The 15,959-nt window shown below is 39.2% G+C and overlaps 2 protein-coding genes across 7 annotated transcripts in view; both read right to left on the bottom strand.

Annotated features, from left to right (window-relative positions):
- Positions 1-6,126, bottom strand: part of LOC5510202 (mitotic spindle assembly checkpoint protein MAD2B) — a 29,572-nt gene extending 23,446 nt beyond the window's left edge. For 4 of the 6 annotated variants that reach the window (XR_007313991.1, XR_007313990.1, XM_048733614.1 and 1 more), the window contains exons 1-9: positions 5,903-6,126; positions 5,363-5,481; positions 3,244-3,315; positions 3,018-3,056; positions 2,885-2,943; positions 2,092-2,186; positions 1,888-1,964; positions 927-1,019; positions 461-501 (exon numbers count right to left, since the gene is read on the bottom strand). Coding sequence is in view for 3 of the 6 variants with exons in the window: in XM_048733614.1 (XP_048589571.1) it covers positions 463-501; positions 927-1,019; positions 1,888-1,964; positions 2,092-2,186; positions 2,885-2,943; positions 3,018-3,056; positions 3,244-3,315; positions 5,363-5,481; positions 5,903-5,939 (630 nt within the window). In the remaining 3 variants the exon portion in view is untranslated. Of the gene's footprint in view, positions 1-460; positions 502-926; positions 1,020-1,887; positions 1,965-2,091; positions 2,187-2,884; positions 2,944-3,017; positions 3,057-3,243; positions 3,316-5,362; positions 5,482-5,902 lie in introns of those variants that run through there. The other 2 variants (XM_048733615.1, XM_032379361.2) reach the window with 2 other exon arrangements.
- A 1,619-nt stretch (positions 6,127-7,745) lies between these two features.
- On the bottom strand, positions 7,746-15,723 carry LOC5504533 (protein tyrosine phosphatase domain-containing protein 1). The gene is made up of 15 exons (XM_001625381.3): positions 15,366-15,723; positions 15,079-15,159; positions 14,043-14,158; positions 12,299-12,320; positions 12,102-12,180; positions 11,982-12,009; positions 11,800-11,861; positions 11,676-11,701; positions 11,257-11,346; positions 10,744-10,843; positions 9,641-10,402; positions 9,261-9,362; positions 8,861-8,944; positions 8,692-8,736; positions 7,746-8,554 (listed from the first exon to the last, which is right to left on the bottom strand). The coding sequence occupies exons 1-15, from the start codon at positions 15,593-15,595 to the stop codon at positions 8,243-8,245; spliced, it is 2,139 nt and encodes a 712-aa protein (XP_001625431.3). The 5' UTR covers positions 15,596-15,723; the 3' UTR covers positions 7,746-8,242.
- Positions 15,724-15,959: the final 236 nt, after the last annotated feature.

The following is a 15,959-nucleotide window of genomic DNA, read 5'->3' as shown; positions in this document are numbered from 1 at the left end:
GTTTACTAAATCAAAAATAAATATTTGCATTGCAAAGGTTATAACAAAATTAATCATAACAATGAACAGCATTAAATAAGATCGCATTCGCTTCAAAACTCTAATTTGTTTATTTGTTTTTTTTTATTTATTTCTATTTTATGTTTATTAATTTATCTGGATCAAGTTTTACTTTTTAAACAACTCAATGTTCAATCCATTTTTATCAACATCAAAAGAGCTAAACATTAACTGAACGATAAGTCTACTGTTCGACACACTTCATGCAAGCGAAATGAGTTCGTAGAATGACGCTATTACGATTTCTGTCTTTTTGGAAGCCAAAGAGCACCGTAGCACAAGCAATACTACCAATACTGAATTCTTCCCTGCTACTACCTTCTTGCTTTGGTCCATTATATGTTACCCCGGCATCTTGTCCATTAATACATAAGAAATAATAACAAAAAAACCGATTTACCTTCATGGTTTGAGATCACTTTCCTCCACAAACAACTGCATCTACAAAATATATTAACACAATTAGTAAATCCTTTTAACTAAAATTGCAGTGACGTAAAACGTGTCTTAAGGAAACGACAACTTAATAAGGTGATCAAAAGCTATTTATCTAAGAAAGCTCATTTAGGGACTGACCATTTAATATGTGGCGGGCAGGTAACAATTTTGTTTCCGGCTCTTTTTTTTTGCGGCAAGTTGGCATACGCGTTGATAACTCGATGTGGCTTGCATGCTCAATTTTTTCTATTGATATTTTTTTTTTGGAGAGGGCGGGAGGGGAGGGGATTCGAGCTTTTGGTAGACTTCTTGCAGCCGCTTTAGTTTCGGTGAGAGAGAAACCTTGCATGACCAATATCAAAAGCGGCTGCGAGGAGACTAAAAATTTGGGAGAAATGTCGCACACGAGTATTCTATTTTCATGTCACCTGTAGAAGTGGTGAGGCCATTGATTTCAGAGGTATGATGGTAGCATGCCTCATCGACGTCATCTCCTTATCCGCGCTGATCCATGGGAATTCCTATAAGCGGAAATAAGACTTGAGATATACTTGCCCTTTGTCGTAGGAGACCAACCCATCTTTTGACCAAATCGAGGAAATATTGTGTACTTAGCTATAACTACATAACATGTTTTTGAAAATTATAATAAAGTACATTGGAAAATAGCTTTTAAGACGCAAGCACCTTGTTATCAAAGGCAGTTATCAAGGTTTTTTTTTTCTATGAATCTTAACCGGCTTTATAGGTTTTGGGCCCCGAGATGCACACTAGCGACATATCGACATAACGACATGGGCGCACGCACTCTTATCTTTGACATAACGACATGGACATAACGACGTAAGAGAAAAAAACAAGTTTTTTCTTTTATGTCATTATGTCCATGCCGTTATGTCGGGCTAAACATAGTGCGCGCGCCCATGTCGTTATGTCGCTAGTGTGCACTAGGCATAACTGAAAATGCCAAAAATCTTGCAAAGATATTACTCAATGAATAATAACATACGGAACTTGGACCATGACACCTCTTGCCTACTATCACGCTCTCTTGTTGTGATTAAGGGTAGGCTATATAGCTCAGAGGGCTCTAATTCTAACCGATGCTGACAACACTTGTCCAAGCAACCTCTGTAGTCTCCATTACAGCAGCTCTAATAAAGTGCTCGTACACAAGAGATCAGAGTAAGGGCAAACCTAGAAAACAATATGATTGTAATACCTAGCAATGTGTCAGCTGGATTATGACTGTTATACCTGGTAATGTGCTGGCTAGTAGAAGGCTATTATGACTGTAATACCTGGCAATGTGTCATCTGGTAGAAGGCTATTATGACTGTTATACCTGGCAATGTGTCATCTGGTAGAAGGCTATTATGACTGTTATACCTGGCAATGTGCCGGCTGGTTCTGAAGTTCCAGATAAGATGATTCTTTCGTGTGGACAAGCACTGAAAAAGTACAATCTGGAAACAAAACACAATCAGTCAATAGATGGAAATAAAAAAGGCCCACTAAAAAGACTCCAAACAACTAAAAATAGAGGAACATCCCTTGTGATTTTAAGATGTGATTGTGTCATGTATTGCATACCTGGAGGGTTAGCCTTGAGTAAGGCATCACAGACACTGATTTTAAGCAGGAATCCCCTCAAAGCTGACTCAGTATTCAGCAGCAGGTTATCACTGCTGTAATATAGACATAAAATGTGACAGTTCAAATGAAAACAAAGCTTGCGAGTTTGCCATTTCGTGGAAAAAAGAACAGAAGGCTTGCGCTGTTGTAATGCCAAGCTAGTGCTCGCTTAATGGGAAGCTTGCTCTTGCTAAACAGCAAGCTTTCGTTTGCGTAACAGAGGCCTTGCGCACGATTAAGGAATGAAAACGGTATGTTAATGTAGCCAAGTCTCGTTTTCGTGTGAACCGTCAGAAATATTTATCTATTATCATTGATTTGAAGCCATTACCTCCTCAACTGGCCTTGACATTTTCATCTGCAAACTCAAGTAAACAATTTTTAACTGCTACTAGCACTGCTTTTCGGCTTTAGTCATTTAAACTAACAGAATTACATTTGGCACTTGTTATTGGCCTTTGAATGCTGGCCATGAATTCGCTTCAAGGATTTTGAGTGATGGAATCCAGAAGGTTATTTAGCTGTTGAAAATCATCAAGAGTTTGCAGAATTTTAAAAGCAGCATGAACTGGCCAGCTAAAGGAAAGGGCTGAGATTTACATAAGTGATACTGGCAGCAGTCTTGTACCCCCCCCCCCCCCCCCTCTGATAACAAATACAATAGACTGTAAAGGCTCTTTACTATAGCATATAAAACTTGTTTTATGTGAAACCACCTGTATTCTCATGAAAAGAGAAAGTTTAAGCATACCTTAGTGATAAGGTGGAACATCCAATTTCAAAGCTGAATCTTTCGATTGGATGGTATTCCTAAGGAAGGAAAAGACAGTTTTGTGATGACTATTATGATCTTCAGTAAATATTCTTTTTCGTTTTACAAGTACCTTGTCAGAAATAACCAAGGATATCTTTTGGACCTCACCCTGTATAAAATTAGACAAAACTAAATTAATAAAAAATGATCCACACATAAGAATAAAGAAGGAAATTCACTGAAATTTATAAAGTAAAATTCAGAGTTCTAGGAATCGTAATTTTGCAAAAAAAAAAAAAAAAATAGAAACAACATCAATGGAACTGTTGGGCAAACACTTTTGATAATAATGGTACCTTTTCGATAAGAGGCTTAATAGTTTGTAGTACATCTTGGATGTAGCTGTTGAGCTCAGGGTGACAACTCATCTGAAAATACCATAACATAACATTACTAATAGAAAAAAGGGATGACCTGCAATTACCACCATATTTTTTTCAGTATTAACAATAACAATAACAATAACAATAACAATGGCAATGGCGATGGCGATGGCGATGGCGATGATGATGATGATGATGATAATAATAATATCTTTATTAAAAATAATCCCAACAGACAGATGTGCTGGGTTACAAATAATTAACTACTTAATATAATACTCTACTAAATAAAGTTAAAAAGACATCTTTTTATAACACAGCGTTTGAAACGTTTTATCTTTACTATGTAGTGGCAAGATTAATTCGTGTCCCCTTTGTCTCAGGTTCTGGGTTTTTCGTTTTGGCAGCATATAACTCAGGCTGTGGTTTTTATCTGAAGTTACCCTCTCCCATAATTTAACATCCCTATCTCTTGATTATTTCTGCAATTGGCATATAACTGCTTGTGTACTCATATTTAGCAGCTCGTTTACAAAAACGATCCACTTGCGAAAATATATAACCTACTGCTGGCTTTAGAAATCATCTGTTCAAAATGAGTGTCCCAATTACATGGTTGCTAATTGAACGTCATGTCTAGTAATTTAAGTTCCTCATATACTTATGTCTGGTTCAGGTTCTGGAATGGGCTTTTTTGCTCCCCCTCCGACTACCATTTCCCATGTTTTGAAGAGATTTAACGTCGTCCTATTTTCCTTTGACCACTTCTTGATATTCTGAACTGTAACTTAAGATAAATCTGCAGAGTTATGACATTGGGGAATGCTCAGCGTGATGTCATCAGAGTACTTAACTAAGAGGATCTTACTAGGGTTCACCGGAATAATGTCATTCACCATAATAGAAAACAAGACAGGTCCCAACACAGTGCCTTGAAGAACCCCTCTATTAATGTCAACAAACTTCGTGGACACTCCATCAACCACCACCCTTTGTTTACGGTTACTCAAAAAGCTAACAATCCAGTTGATGACATAAGAAACAGAGTCGAAGACTTTGCTGTAATCAAAGAAAATATTCTGACGAAGTCAACCTCCTTGTCCAGCCAGTTTAACCAATGGGGTTGGCACTTAAGCAGGGCCATGGTAGTATTGTGGCCTTTCTTGTAGGCAAACTGATCAGATTGTATTTGTGAGTTCAGAGCAGATGACACTTCTTGTTTGCAAACCAGCCTTTCGAAAATTCTCATTATGATGTTAGTCAATGATATAGGCTGTAACTGACTGCAGTCGTATAGGGGCGGTTCCTTGGGAATGGGTGTCACATTAGCCAATTTCCACAGAGAAGAAACCATTTTCAAAATGATGTTTCAGAGAGCTGTTGAAGATTTTGGTGATGACAGGTGCCAGGTGATGACCATAATCCCGCCAGAGCCAATATGGGAACTCATTAGGCCCAGAAGCAGTTCTCTTTTGATGGATTGAGAGATTTGTGACTTTGTGCTTGTTGATAGAAGGGATTTTACAACCCTCAGGTATCGGCACTAGGGCCTGAGCTTTATATGCATCATCTGTGTTAATGGCCTGGAAATAGGTGTTAATTTCATCTGGCTTTAACACCATACTTATTAGTGTCCCTTGCGATTTCTCCCCCGTTATCCTATTCACTACGTCCCAACATCCCTTGGAGCCCCTAGAGTGCTCTTTGCTCTCATTCTGAACAGACATCACCTGGTTCATGCATATTAATTTATTAATTCTTTTTTGGCATCTGGTGTTCTCAGCCTCACTGCAGAACCGTGAAGTCTTGTTCCTGATATTACAGAGATGTTTGACTAAGGGCGACATAAAGGGTGGGTCTCTGGATGACATCTTGACCTTGATACAGGGATAACTTTGATGAAACAAATTCCACAACCTGTCATTTAAAGTTCGTACGCATTCTTCAGGATTCTCAAAGTTGAAATCTTCAGCCCAGTTCAGCTTTGAAATCTCTAATTTCGAGTCTATAGCAACCTTCCTATGGTCACGAATTAGCGCAAGCTATTAAGTGTTATGACTTTGAGACTTTAAGACCTGGTGACAGTAAATACCTGGACAGGAACATTGTACTTCTTCCTCCTCTCAAAAATAGCAGGAGGGTAAACTTCTCTGATATACAGAATTAGATGAAATGCTGCTTCCAGAAACTCACACAACACATCTGCACTCACTAATCACGGAAAGACAGAAAAAAGGCTATTACTTATATATTTATACAAGGCATTGGGACCACCCTACCACAAGGACAATAACACAGCCTTTTAGACCTTTAGACCCGGCATATTCAATTGATAAAAATAGATTTAAGAACAAAAGAGTTAAACTTTCATGGTGATAGATTCGCTCTCAAAGTTAAAATTCAAATCATTCAAGAGAATTCTCAGAAGATTTTTGTGTTGACCTCGATATTTATCCTCACAACCGAACACGAAGCAAGGGACCAAAAGCTAATACTTTAGTAGCCTGCGTCGCAGACTAGGGAAATCGGACAAGAAGTCTTCTACCACATGTCACACATGTGGTATTTAAACATACGGATTAGATTTCAGCAGTTTATGATAGTAAATTGACAGAAATTGATGACAACAAACCTGCTCTAGCTTTTTGTGTGTCATTTTCTTCGTCCATCTTGATCAATGGTTCGAAGTGCGCGCCGCCATTTTGTGTACTAGTTTCTAGCTCTCACTTTGCTAAATCCACAGACATCCCATGCACCCGGGTGGAGAGAAAAACTTCTCTGGTCCCTCCGGGCTGTGTAGTCCGATAGATCCAGCTCACCTTTTTAGATCGAGCACATTTCAACATAACTCAACATATTTTTTTGTTTCTGAGCACAAAAAATATGCACGTGCACGACTGAGTAAAGGAGTAACACGAAAGATATCATACGCACGTGCGTAACAAAGCAAAGCAGAGCAAAATGCTAAAGGTGGTACCTTGGTCACAGCGTGCTGTGCATGCGATGACAACATTACCAAACTACCATAGCAACACGCTAATTCACAAGAGATGCTAGCGTGAAAATATTTTTCAGTTTATATCTCAGCGAGCTGTGCGTGGCGTAACCGACTAAGACAGGCCTGGGATCCTGGTTATTGCTTCCCATTAATGCGCGGGTACCTCATTTTCCTTTGTGTTGTACAGTTCGCTAGATAGCGGTGCTGGGGCCCGAAATCTTCAGCCTAGCCCTAAAGCTTAAGCTGCCATACGGTGTTTCAGCGTATTTCTGGAAGTATGGTCTTTTTTTTCCTCTCGTATCATCTGAGAAGGTTCGATCCTCGGACAATTGGCTCTATATTTTTTTCCCTATAACTTAGGGACGGATAGAAAAGTGAAGGGGGAGGGGATGGGTGAGTAAGGAACAAAAAAAAGAAAAAAAAAAAATGCATGCAGCCCAAACCAGAAGTCAGAAAAAAAAAATGCATACAACGATTAAAAAAAATCATACACGTTATGGAGACAAGAAAAAAACATACACGACTGAGACCTTCCCACCCCCTACCTCCTTAGATTATCCCTTATCAGTACTTTTAATGGCTTTGTCATACTACCCTCCATTTCTGTTCTCGATTATATCCCATGCGCTAGACAGGATTTATCAAGCAATTGATTTATACATGTAAAACTTGTAACACTATTTAGCACGTTCATTAAAAATAACAACAACAAAACACACACACATCCTCTCAGAAAAGTTGCCCACCGTACCGGCCCACTGGTAACCAGCCTTTTTAATTACCCTCAGTCATATATTGAGAAATCCATCTGTCCGCCCAGCAACGCCAGGCCAGGGCAGAGCTGTTTGGTTGTGTGAAGTGTCACTTTTTTGGCAGAAATATCTTTTTTTTTTTAACCCAATTAATTTTATATGGGAATAATAATAGTTTCTTAGAAATAAGTTTCAGAGGGATACCACTGTGCCGCAAGGTTTATTGCGCCCCTAGTGGTTCTATTACGTCCCTTAGATTTAGCTTAGTAATCGCAGCTTACGGCACCTCCAGTTTAGCGACCTATTACCGGACCCATAGGTCTACCTATACGCTTAGGAGTTTTATTTCAACGAGTAAATTCCGGAGTTCTTTATTTGGCCACCATTTTTCAACATACTTTTTTTTTTTCACTTCTTTTTTTGACAACTATCACTCGCCCCTTTCCTCCGCGTCTAAAATAATGGCCAAGATAGCAGACCATTTAACCGAAAAAAAAAAAACAATTGGTAGGCTATCGTAGCTAGGAATGTCATTTTGGACTTAACCGTTCCTTGAATTCAGCGATTCGCTGTTCTGGACACAACCCTGCCTTTTTCTGGACACCACCCTGCCTTTTTCTTGACACGTCACTGCCTGGCCGAAGCCAGGATTCCAATCTGGGACAAAGCCGCGAGGGGCCATCGCCCTAACACACTAAGTTACCCGGAGGGAGAAAAAGTTACACTGACGAGACACATTTGATTTTAATAAATATCAACATTTTCGATAAAAATCATATTCATCAATAAATAAAATCGTAAACCGAAGAGACTGAAATAATTACACCATACAATATTAGTTATTTTGTGTAGGTGACAAAGATATCTGTTCGTCGAGTGGCATAAAGCTGTCATGCCAAATGACTTTTCAAGCGATCCCGAGTCATATTCCCCATTTTGTGAGAACTGTAGTACCCATATGAGAACCACCGATATCGGTAAGGGACCGCAAAATGCATCGTTTTCTCGAGATGATTTCCCATATATATTACTGCTTGCGGGACTAGAAATCGACATCATTATACCGAAAGTCTCTAGCTATATCCGAGTTCCACTGCACTGATATGATCATAAAATTTGCACGAGGAAGCCACGAGGAAACCAAGAGTCCAAGAGTTTGAGGAAAGACCTATACTGAGTATTAAGATTTTAAATTGGACCCCCCATCACCACCATAACCATTTCACGGCCGACTGGACGGCCTAGTTTCCTTAAGTCTCCCCATGAGTTCTCTGAGAAAGAGTAAGAGTTTGTATGAGGGCGATGACGTCATGTATTCCATTGAAGCCGTGGAGTCATTGTCGGTGAACGCACCGTCGTCTTCGTCACCACCCCCCTCGGGTGACGACTCTGGGAGCCCCTCTGAGGAGTTGGATGCCATTCTGTCGAAGGACGCGCGAGGATTGGTGAGAGAGAGCACGCGGTTTTGAGTGAGAACCATACTGAGTCTGCGCAGCGCGCGATCTTCCAGGTCAGCCGAGGGAAGAGGGAGCAGCTGAAAAACATCACAAAGGGGGAGTTTCATACAAGACCATGAAGATACAGCGTATTCTAAAGCTATAGAAAAGTTTTATCCAAGTGTAATATTGTTTCAATAAATAAAAGAAACACATCAAAGAAATATAAATTTACCTCAGCCATTGTCGTAAACAAGCACTCTAGCGTATCTCGGGTTCCCTGTGGTTCATATATCATTAGTATTGAAAAGCTACCTGTAGCTCCAATGAGAAGTTTATTGTCTTTCTAGTCATTTTCTTTCTCGTATTCGCTTACCCCCTCGTCCGCCCCGTCCCTTACGCACCTTGGGAAGTTGTTTGACGGCCTTGATAGGGTCACGTGTCATATCACACAAGCCCTCAATGTCGGACTCACTCAGCACAGGGCACTAAAATGAACAGTCACAGTCAGAGCTTAGTCGCAAAACAACGCTCAACATAACTACATTTTTTTAAATTGACATATTTAGTCCGCATATTTAGTCAGCTTGAATGCTGACTCAAAGAAACCCACATGAATCTATATGATAGTTCTCTTGTCCTAATACACTGAAAAAAACAAACAGGAAGACCGAAAGCGCCATGCGCAGATACGGACATGACGACCTGACCCCTTTAAGCTAAACCAAGCCAAGCTGCCCTGCTCCAAATTTGTCTACATTCCCAAGTATTTCCCCAGATTTTTAGGAATTTTTCCGCACTCACCGCAAGCTCTTCTAGCCATGTCCAGAGAAGCCGGGACAACACCCAGGGGTCCCCCTCCGTCCTCAGCTCCTCCCAGCCCGAGTCACTCGCATTCAATTTGCGCTGAAAACATCTCACATATTAGAAAATGTACATCAAGAAATGACACTTCGTTGCATAAGAGCTATAAACAGCCCTCACATATTAGAAACTGATCAGCAAGAAATGACACTTACCAAGAAACACCGTGGCATACTTGTTTATGTAATGTGATGCTGCTTTGAAGGTGTTAGGAAAATACTGTGATGCTTGCAAGAGTATCATTCGTTAACCCAACAATGTTGTAACCTTTTTAACAACACACGCTCTTTTCACAAACCTTTTGCCGATTGCCGACATACCTTTAGTTTCTCAGTTCTGTTATGTACCCCATGATCTGCACATGCGCTCGTTGCTAGGGCCTTCGCCACCAGCACTCTATCTTCTTCCGTGGACTGGGTACTAGTACTAGCCGTAACTGTCCCACAACTCACAGTCCCGCTTATACCACTGTCAACAACGGTTTTAGGATTGTTCTTAGCAGAACTATCAGCATTAACGACCTTTGTTTCATCATTCGTAGACTTGCTACTTTTTCTACTCTTTTTCTTTTTTTTTTCCACGCAGACATTTAAAGGTTCCAATCTAACACCGTGTATTGCAGGCTTGCCCAGCGGCGCCTCCCTACGGGGCATGCGCTCTACATCAAAGCACTGAGGCACAGTCAAGTCTGACTCGGAATGCGCCCGCGAGAGGCCAGCGTGCGATCCTAATGCCGACAGGCGCCGCACTAGATGCGGGTCATCAATGCCTCTGACGTCATTAATGACGTCTTCAGTACTTTGTGAACGCTGTAAGGAGCATTCCTGTGCCTTTGGGTCGACACGATTTTCTACGTAAGGATTGTGTTTGAGTTCTGTCTCTGTATCTTCACGCTCGAAATTGAAATCTTTCACCAACTTCTTCCCTGTGTCTGTGCAGTCCGCGCTCATCTCAGTCTCCTCCGGTTCTTCTTTCTCGGAAAAGGCTTTCTTGGCATCGCTAGGCAACTTCCATGTCATGTCTCCTTCCTCGGATTTGACACTAGCGAGCTCTAACAAGCGAGAGCACACGGCAAACACAATCTAAAAGCAGGAAACAGATCGCTTTAACGGCTGATGAGCTTTTTAAGAGGTCATGAAAATAGGAATCGCACGAGAAATTATAATTTATGGAAAGTTCTTCATGAGCTATATAGTTTTCAACCCGTCTATTAGTATGAGGGTGGTAGACTACCCAATGATGTCTAATGACGCAAACTTACAGGACAGCAATCAAAGAATAGTTCTATTTTTGTATTTGTTGACCTCCGCTATTTTCTTTTTAGGTGATTTTCAAGCCCATTGCTTTAAAAAAAGTAGATTTTGACACTCCCTTTGAATCTCCTGGATACTCTCCAAGTACATTATTTATCATATTTTTTTACCTTGGGTATGTTACGTAGCTCTCGAGCCTCCATTCCGTGCAACAAGTGTCTTTGTTTTTTCAAGTAGTTCTCGAGTGTAAATTGTTTTGCCTCTGAATGACTAGGACCAGAAAATCAAATTAGAGGGTGTGTCCCACCTTGTACCATAGTTAGTCTCAGCAATCCACCTCAATCGTATACAGGAACTATGCTACTCAATAGCAAAGGAAATAGAGAAGTGGAGACTTAGCTTACGAATGTGAAAAACAAATTCGTAAGTCTCTTGCGCAGTCGTTCTGACCTCTGTCGCACACTTAAGCTCAGTAACTGAGATCAATCTCTCCGCTTGTGTCCCCTTGACACTGATCTTCACAAGCTCAAAGCATCTTACATCCCTGCTTTCTTCTCAGTGTTCTTAACTAGTGGGAATAGGCCAACAACACATAGATTCGCAGTGATAATACATGGGTCTATTAAGCTATATACTTAACCAGATAATTATCAGATAACCAGATAATAATTTCACTTTTATACCTTGATGGGAAAATCACCCACAGATGAGATAGGAACTTGTAGAAATCCTTGACACACTCAATTTGACCACGAGTCTGTACTGCTTTAGGCCTAACCAAAATAGAAACTAGGACATCAGGTGTGAAACACCTACTTGCTTGCAGATTTCTAGGTACTACAAATTAATAATGTATAGATGATAAACACAATAAATAACCAATGGTTTCCCCAACTGAGAAAAATTCCTTGTCTTGCTAAATTGTGCATAAGGAAATCCAATTCTTTGATGGTAGTTAGACTTTGTATTTGGGCTGCACTGGAAATAATGCAGCCTACAGTAGCTCCATGTCTTTTGCTTATGTTTCATCTGATTATCAGGAAGGTAAATTTTGCTACAGTTTGAGCACTTTTACTGTTATAATATATAATTATATTTGTACCTGTTTTTTCTCATCAAATGAATAGCCTTCGAAAAAGAAAAAACACATAATAATTAGTGCCTTAATAAATCCATGATTTATCAATTTTTTTAATGAAAGATAAATATGAAAATAGTAAAATTACCTCTTCGGCAGTTAGTCTGTCTGAATAAATAAAATAACAGCAAATTAAAACACCAGTTCGACCTGTGAAGAGAGAAGACTCCTGTTAAAATTCCAATATCCTATGTTCATTACTCAAGTTATAGCCATGAATAATTGTAAGCAAATTCAAGGTAATAGATATAGCTGTAACAATTTGTTTACCCAATCCAGCATGGCAATGGACAGCAGTCTGTAAAATAAGAATTTTTTACAAAGTTCATTTTTGTTTGAAAGCTAAAAGACAAATGTCTGAGAAATGGAGAAGTTTGGCTTATACTACACCTTTCCTTCCTGTAGTGCAAATGACATCACTTTCACCATGTCTAGAATGGACTCCAGGGAACGCACACCATAATCATTCCTGGAAAATATCATAGACAATACATAAACAATATCATATCAAAATATTTTGTTCAATGAATAGAAAAAGGATAAATGAAAAAAAGGTTTGTGCTCATTATTTTTCTTATGGTACTCACCATCCAAAGTTGTAAAAGAAAACTGAAAACAAACAAAAAAAAGGTGGATATTATTTAAGGAGTTAAATGACAAGGACAGATCAAACCTTTTAGAAGGGCAGGAGATAGATAGTTACCTTTGTATCAAGAACATATTTTTCTTGGACTTATTTTCATAGTGGCCCACTACACTGATCATTCACACCATGCAGTAGAGGGAAGTGTTTCCATGGCTACCAATGGGCTGATCTAAGGGTGAGCTGTAACACCCCTATTTTCAGATATGTTGCTTAAGGATAACGTAGACCCAAGTAGTAATTACCCCGATCGTCCTGGCAAAATTGCTCACACTCGCGTCGGATTAAAGCAAATGCCAACAAAGTATATATCATATAAAAGCTTAATGATTGTGCTTTCCTCCTAAAATAATCATTTTTTATATAAATATATGTGTTTATCTCCCAGGATCTGCTTTATATCCATCGTCATCCACTGAACTGACAAACCATGTCTACATTTGACATCATACAGCCTTGTTGATGAATAGTCAAGGGCCAAAGTTAGGAGTAGAATAATTTTGTGACTTTGGCTACAACACGCTAATCAAATCCGTAGCCAAAAAAGCTATTGATTATCCATGGCATGGTGTGACAGAACAATATCTATACTAGAAGCTTGCCAAGTTGCGCAGGAATTGGGCGGTTAGAAGTGCACCTTTAATTCAGATATTTAGAGTAAGATGGGGTGAAATTTGATTGTGCGATATATCGAGGATTGAAGTTGTGTAAACATTAGAGGCAGTGTTACAGCAATGACAGACAAAGAGCACATAAAGCAGCGTATGGGAACCAATCACATTGCACATTCTACATGCAGTGGGAAAACCCCAAGGCGCTCAAACAAAGCGACTTGCACCGAAGAAAAGTAGAGCGTGGAAAAGGTAAAAAGACTGTGAACTCTCTGTTTTGGGCTTTCTTCCTCGCTTGGCCTTCTTCGAAGGAAGCCAAGGATCCTTACTTAATCTTGGCATATTTTTACAAATATACAAAATTTAGTGTAAACGCTTATAAAGTTGATATAAATACGGATAAATCTCAGTTAAAATGTACTGATGGAATGTCGATAATAATACTGACGTGCTTGTAAGCTAATCAGAGGAAAAGCGGTAAAATTAAGTTCCCGCGAATGTTGATCGCGGAACTTTGAGCTAAGTAAACAGAATTATGGAATTATTGACGCCTTTGCGAATAATGCAACACTCATTTGAATTCGGTTTTTCTTGAATATCTGGAGAGTATTTAAGATTTTGGTGTTTTTTTTTTGCTAACATCTAGAGTGTACCTATTGTCACCGAATAGCATCATTAAAAAAATTCAACCCTAAATGAAGCCATTTGGGTTTATGGTATCGTTAAACATACAAAGAAACAATTAGGAAACCCAGTGAAGGACAATGCAATCCAATAAATCCTTTCTTCAGCCGCCCAACCTAAATGAAGAAATTAAATGGGAAAAAGTAGATAATTCCCAAAAAGATAGTGTAATTATTGGATTTCAAACAAATAACTTCAACAGTGCCTCATTTAGCAACCTCCCTCTTCCCAGGAGACAGGCAAAAGCAATCAAATTCCTTATCTGATCATTTAAATTAAAAAAAATGAAAATGAACATGATTTATTGGACTGCACATAATCAAATAGATTGTACAAGTGCCCACCAGTCCCATTAAGATAAAGACGGATTTACAATTCAGATCTTGATCTTACTTTCCACCTGCATAAATGCCTCAGGGTCGTAAGAGAAGCCAGAGTCCTGCAATCCATAACCACAGCTCGCATGTTCTCCTGGGTGCTGAAGGTTTATAATAGACTTGATTCCAAGACTGTGAGGAAAGACACATAACTATCATGATGCTATACTATATACCCTTAGTCAAAACAGACTTGATGCCCACACTGTGAGAAAAAACATAACTGTCACAATGCTATACCCTTAGTCATAATAGACTTGATGCCCAGACTGTGAGTAAAAAGACATGACTGTCAAAACGTTATACCAGTCAAAACAGACTTGATGTCAAGACTGTGAGGAAAAGTCAAAATTTGAATTTCCAATTGACAATTATTTTCCACTTCTCAAAAGGAACAATCCCAATTTGATATCTCAGCTGCGCAACATAATACATTCATCTAGTGGGTAAATAACATTCTCAGAACAGACATATAGGCATTAGAACTGACCCCATTAAAAGTAAAATGTCACTTAAATAAGCTAACAGCTATTTATCATCTTTAGCAGGAAGTTGTAAGACTACAAAAGAAAAAGCATTATTATTTCTCAAAACATACACTCTTCTGCACTGTAGAATAAAAAAAATACACTAATATACCCCTTTTCTGCAGAAACATGTTTATGAAAAATAGAGGATTTAGATTTTCTGATCAAAGAATTGACTAGGTATGCTTTGTTTCCATGCCAACATCAATATGCAGCTGACTGACTCTAAATATAGGGGGTTAAGTACTGAAACAACAGGCTTCTTATTTGAAGATCTTATATCGCATGACTTAACTGTTATTACCTCTTTGCTAACATACATCAAATAGTAAAAAATAAACATGAATTAGTCTAAAAAGGAAAAGGGTATCTTTTTCTTTTTAGATAATAAAATCCTTATATCCTTATATAAGCGATTCGCCGTTGCTATGAAAACAATTCTTGTTTATATTCTTAAAGGGTTCTTAAATCGATAAAAAACTATGCAAGTTGTAATATAATAAATGAAAAAGAAATTTCCCTTACTCTTTGAACTGCTCGAGTACACAGTGGCTCTTGATGACCTCAGACGATGGCCTAGCAGTCGCAAGGATGTCCTTAGTTATCCTGAAAAAAATATCAAGAGGGAGATAGCCATTTACGTTTATTCGAGCTCTTTCAAAACATTCTCAAAAACTCTGCAACGATTAACGGCACTGCGCCTGAAATATAAACCTCCCCTGATTTCCAGTGAACCAAACACCAAGGCTCATTAATTGACATTCTGCACTGTTATTAATTTTCTATCCTCAAAGCCTGGTCTAGTTTCTCACCATGAAGAATAAAGTCCTTTTATCGCCATTTCATCAGTTTTTATCTTGTTTGGGTTTTCGTATTTGCATTGCTTTCCACCACAAAACATTGAGCATTGCAGCGCTCCCGGGGTAACATGGCGAATGCGCTCACCAAATCGCGAATATTTCGGACCCGCATCTCTCTTCACTGCATGTGAAGGTGCCATGTGTGTCCATTTAACTTGTCCGGTGTTAGTTTCGCCCGCCATTATTGTGCGTCTAATGAAGTAAGTGTTGTCAAGAGGGGAGCTGTTCTTGTTGTGTTGCAGCAACCGGAAAGTGTTTGGCCGCCATCTTTAAATGAAGACGGTGAAGTTAGCCAATCATAAGAAAGCACCAATTATTTTAATTGGAAGTACACAGGAAACCCAAAAGACAGCGCTCTTTGGAGACAAAGAAGGGGCATGATGAGGTACGGGGTTAAATCCGAGCAGCAATACTATTAAACTGTTTTACAGACGTTATGGAATTCGAGAAAGGTGTGCGCTCCCCCGATCCACTCGGGTAAGTTTTTTTATCGCTGTGAAAGGAACGAGTACCTGACTCCTGTGGCGGAGGGGCACCATCTTCAGT

Source organism: Nematostella vectensis, chromosome 10 (genome assembly GCF_932526225.1).
Source record: "Nematostella vectensis chromosome 10, jaNemVect1.1, whole genome shotgun sequence".
NCBI classification, from domain to species: Eukaryota; Metazoa; Cnidaria; class Anthozoa; order Actiniaria; family Edwardsiidae; genus Nematostella; species Nematostella vectensis.
This window is presented reverse-complemented; position numbering and strand designations above follow the sequence as displayed.

What these genes read in the sequence shown, in the direction of transcription:
- LOC5504533 (XM_001625381.3), bottom strand. Translation starts at nt 15,595, where the DNA reads ATGGCGGGCGAAACTAACACCGGACAAGTTAAATGGACACACATGGCA. An exon ending in TTCTTTTACAACTTTGGATG is followed by an intron (nt 12,181 to 12,298) that starts GTGAGTACCATA and finishes GATATTTTCCAG; the next exon opens with GAATGATTATGGTGTGCGTT. An exon ending in CATTTGATGAGAAAAAACAG is followed by an intron (nt 11,347 to 11,675) that starts GTACAAATATAA and finishes TATTTTGGTTAG; the next exon opens with GCCTAAAGCAGTACAGACTC.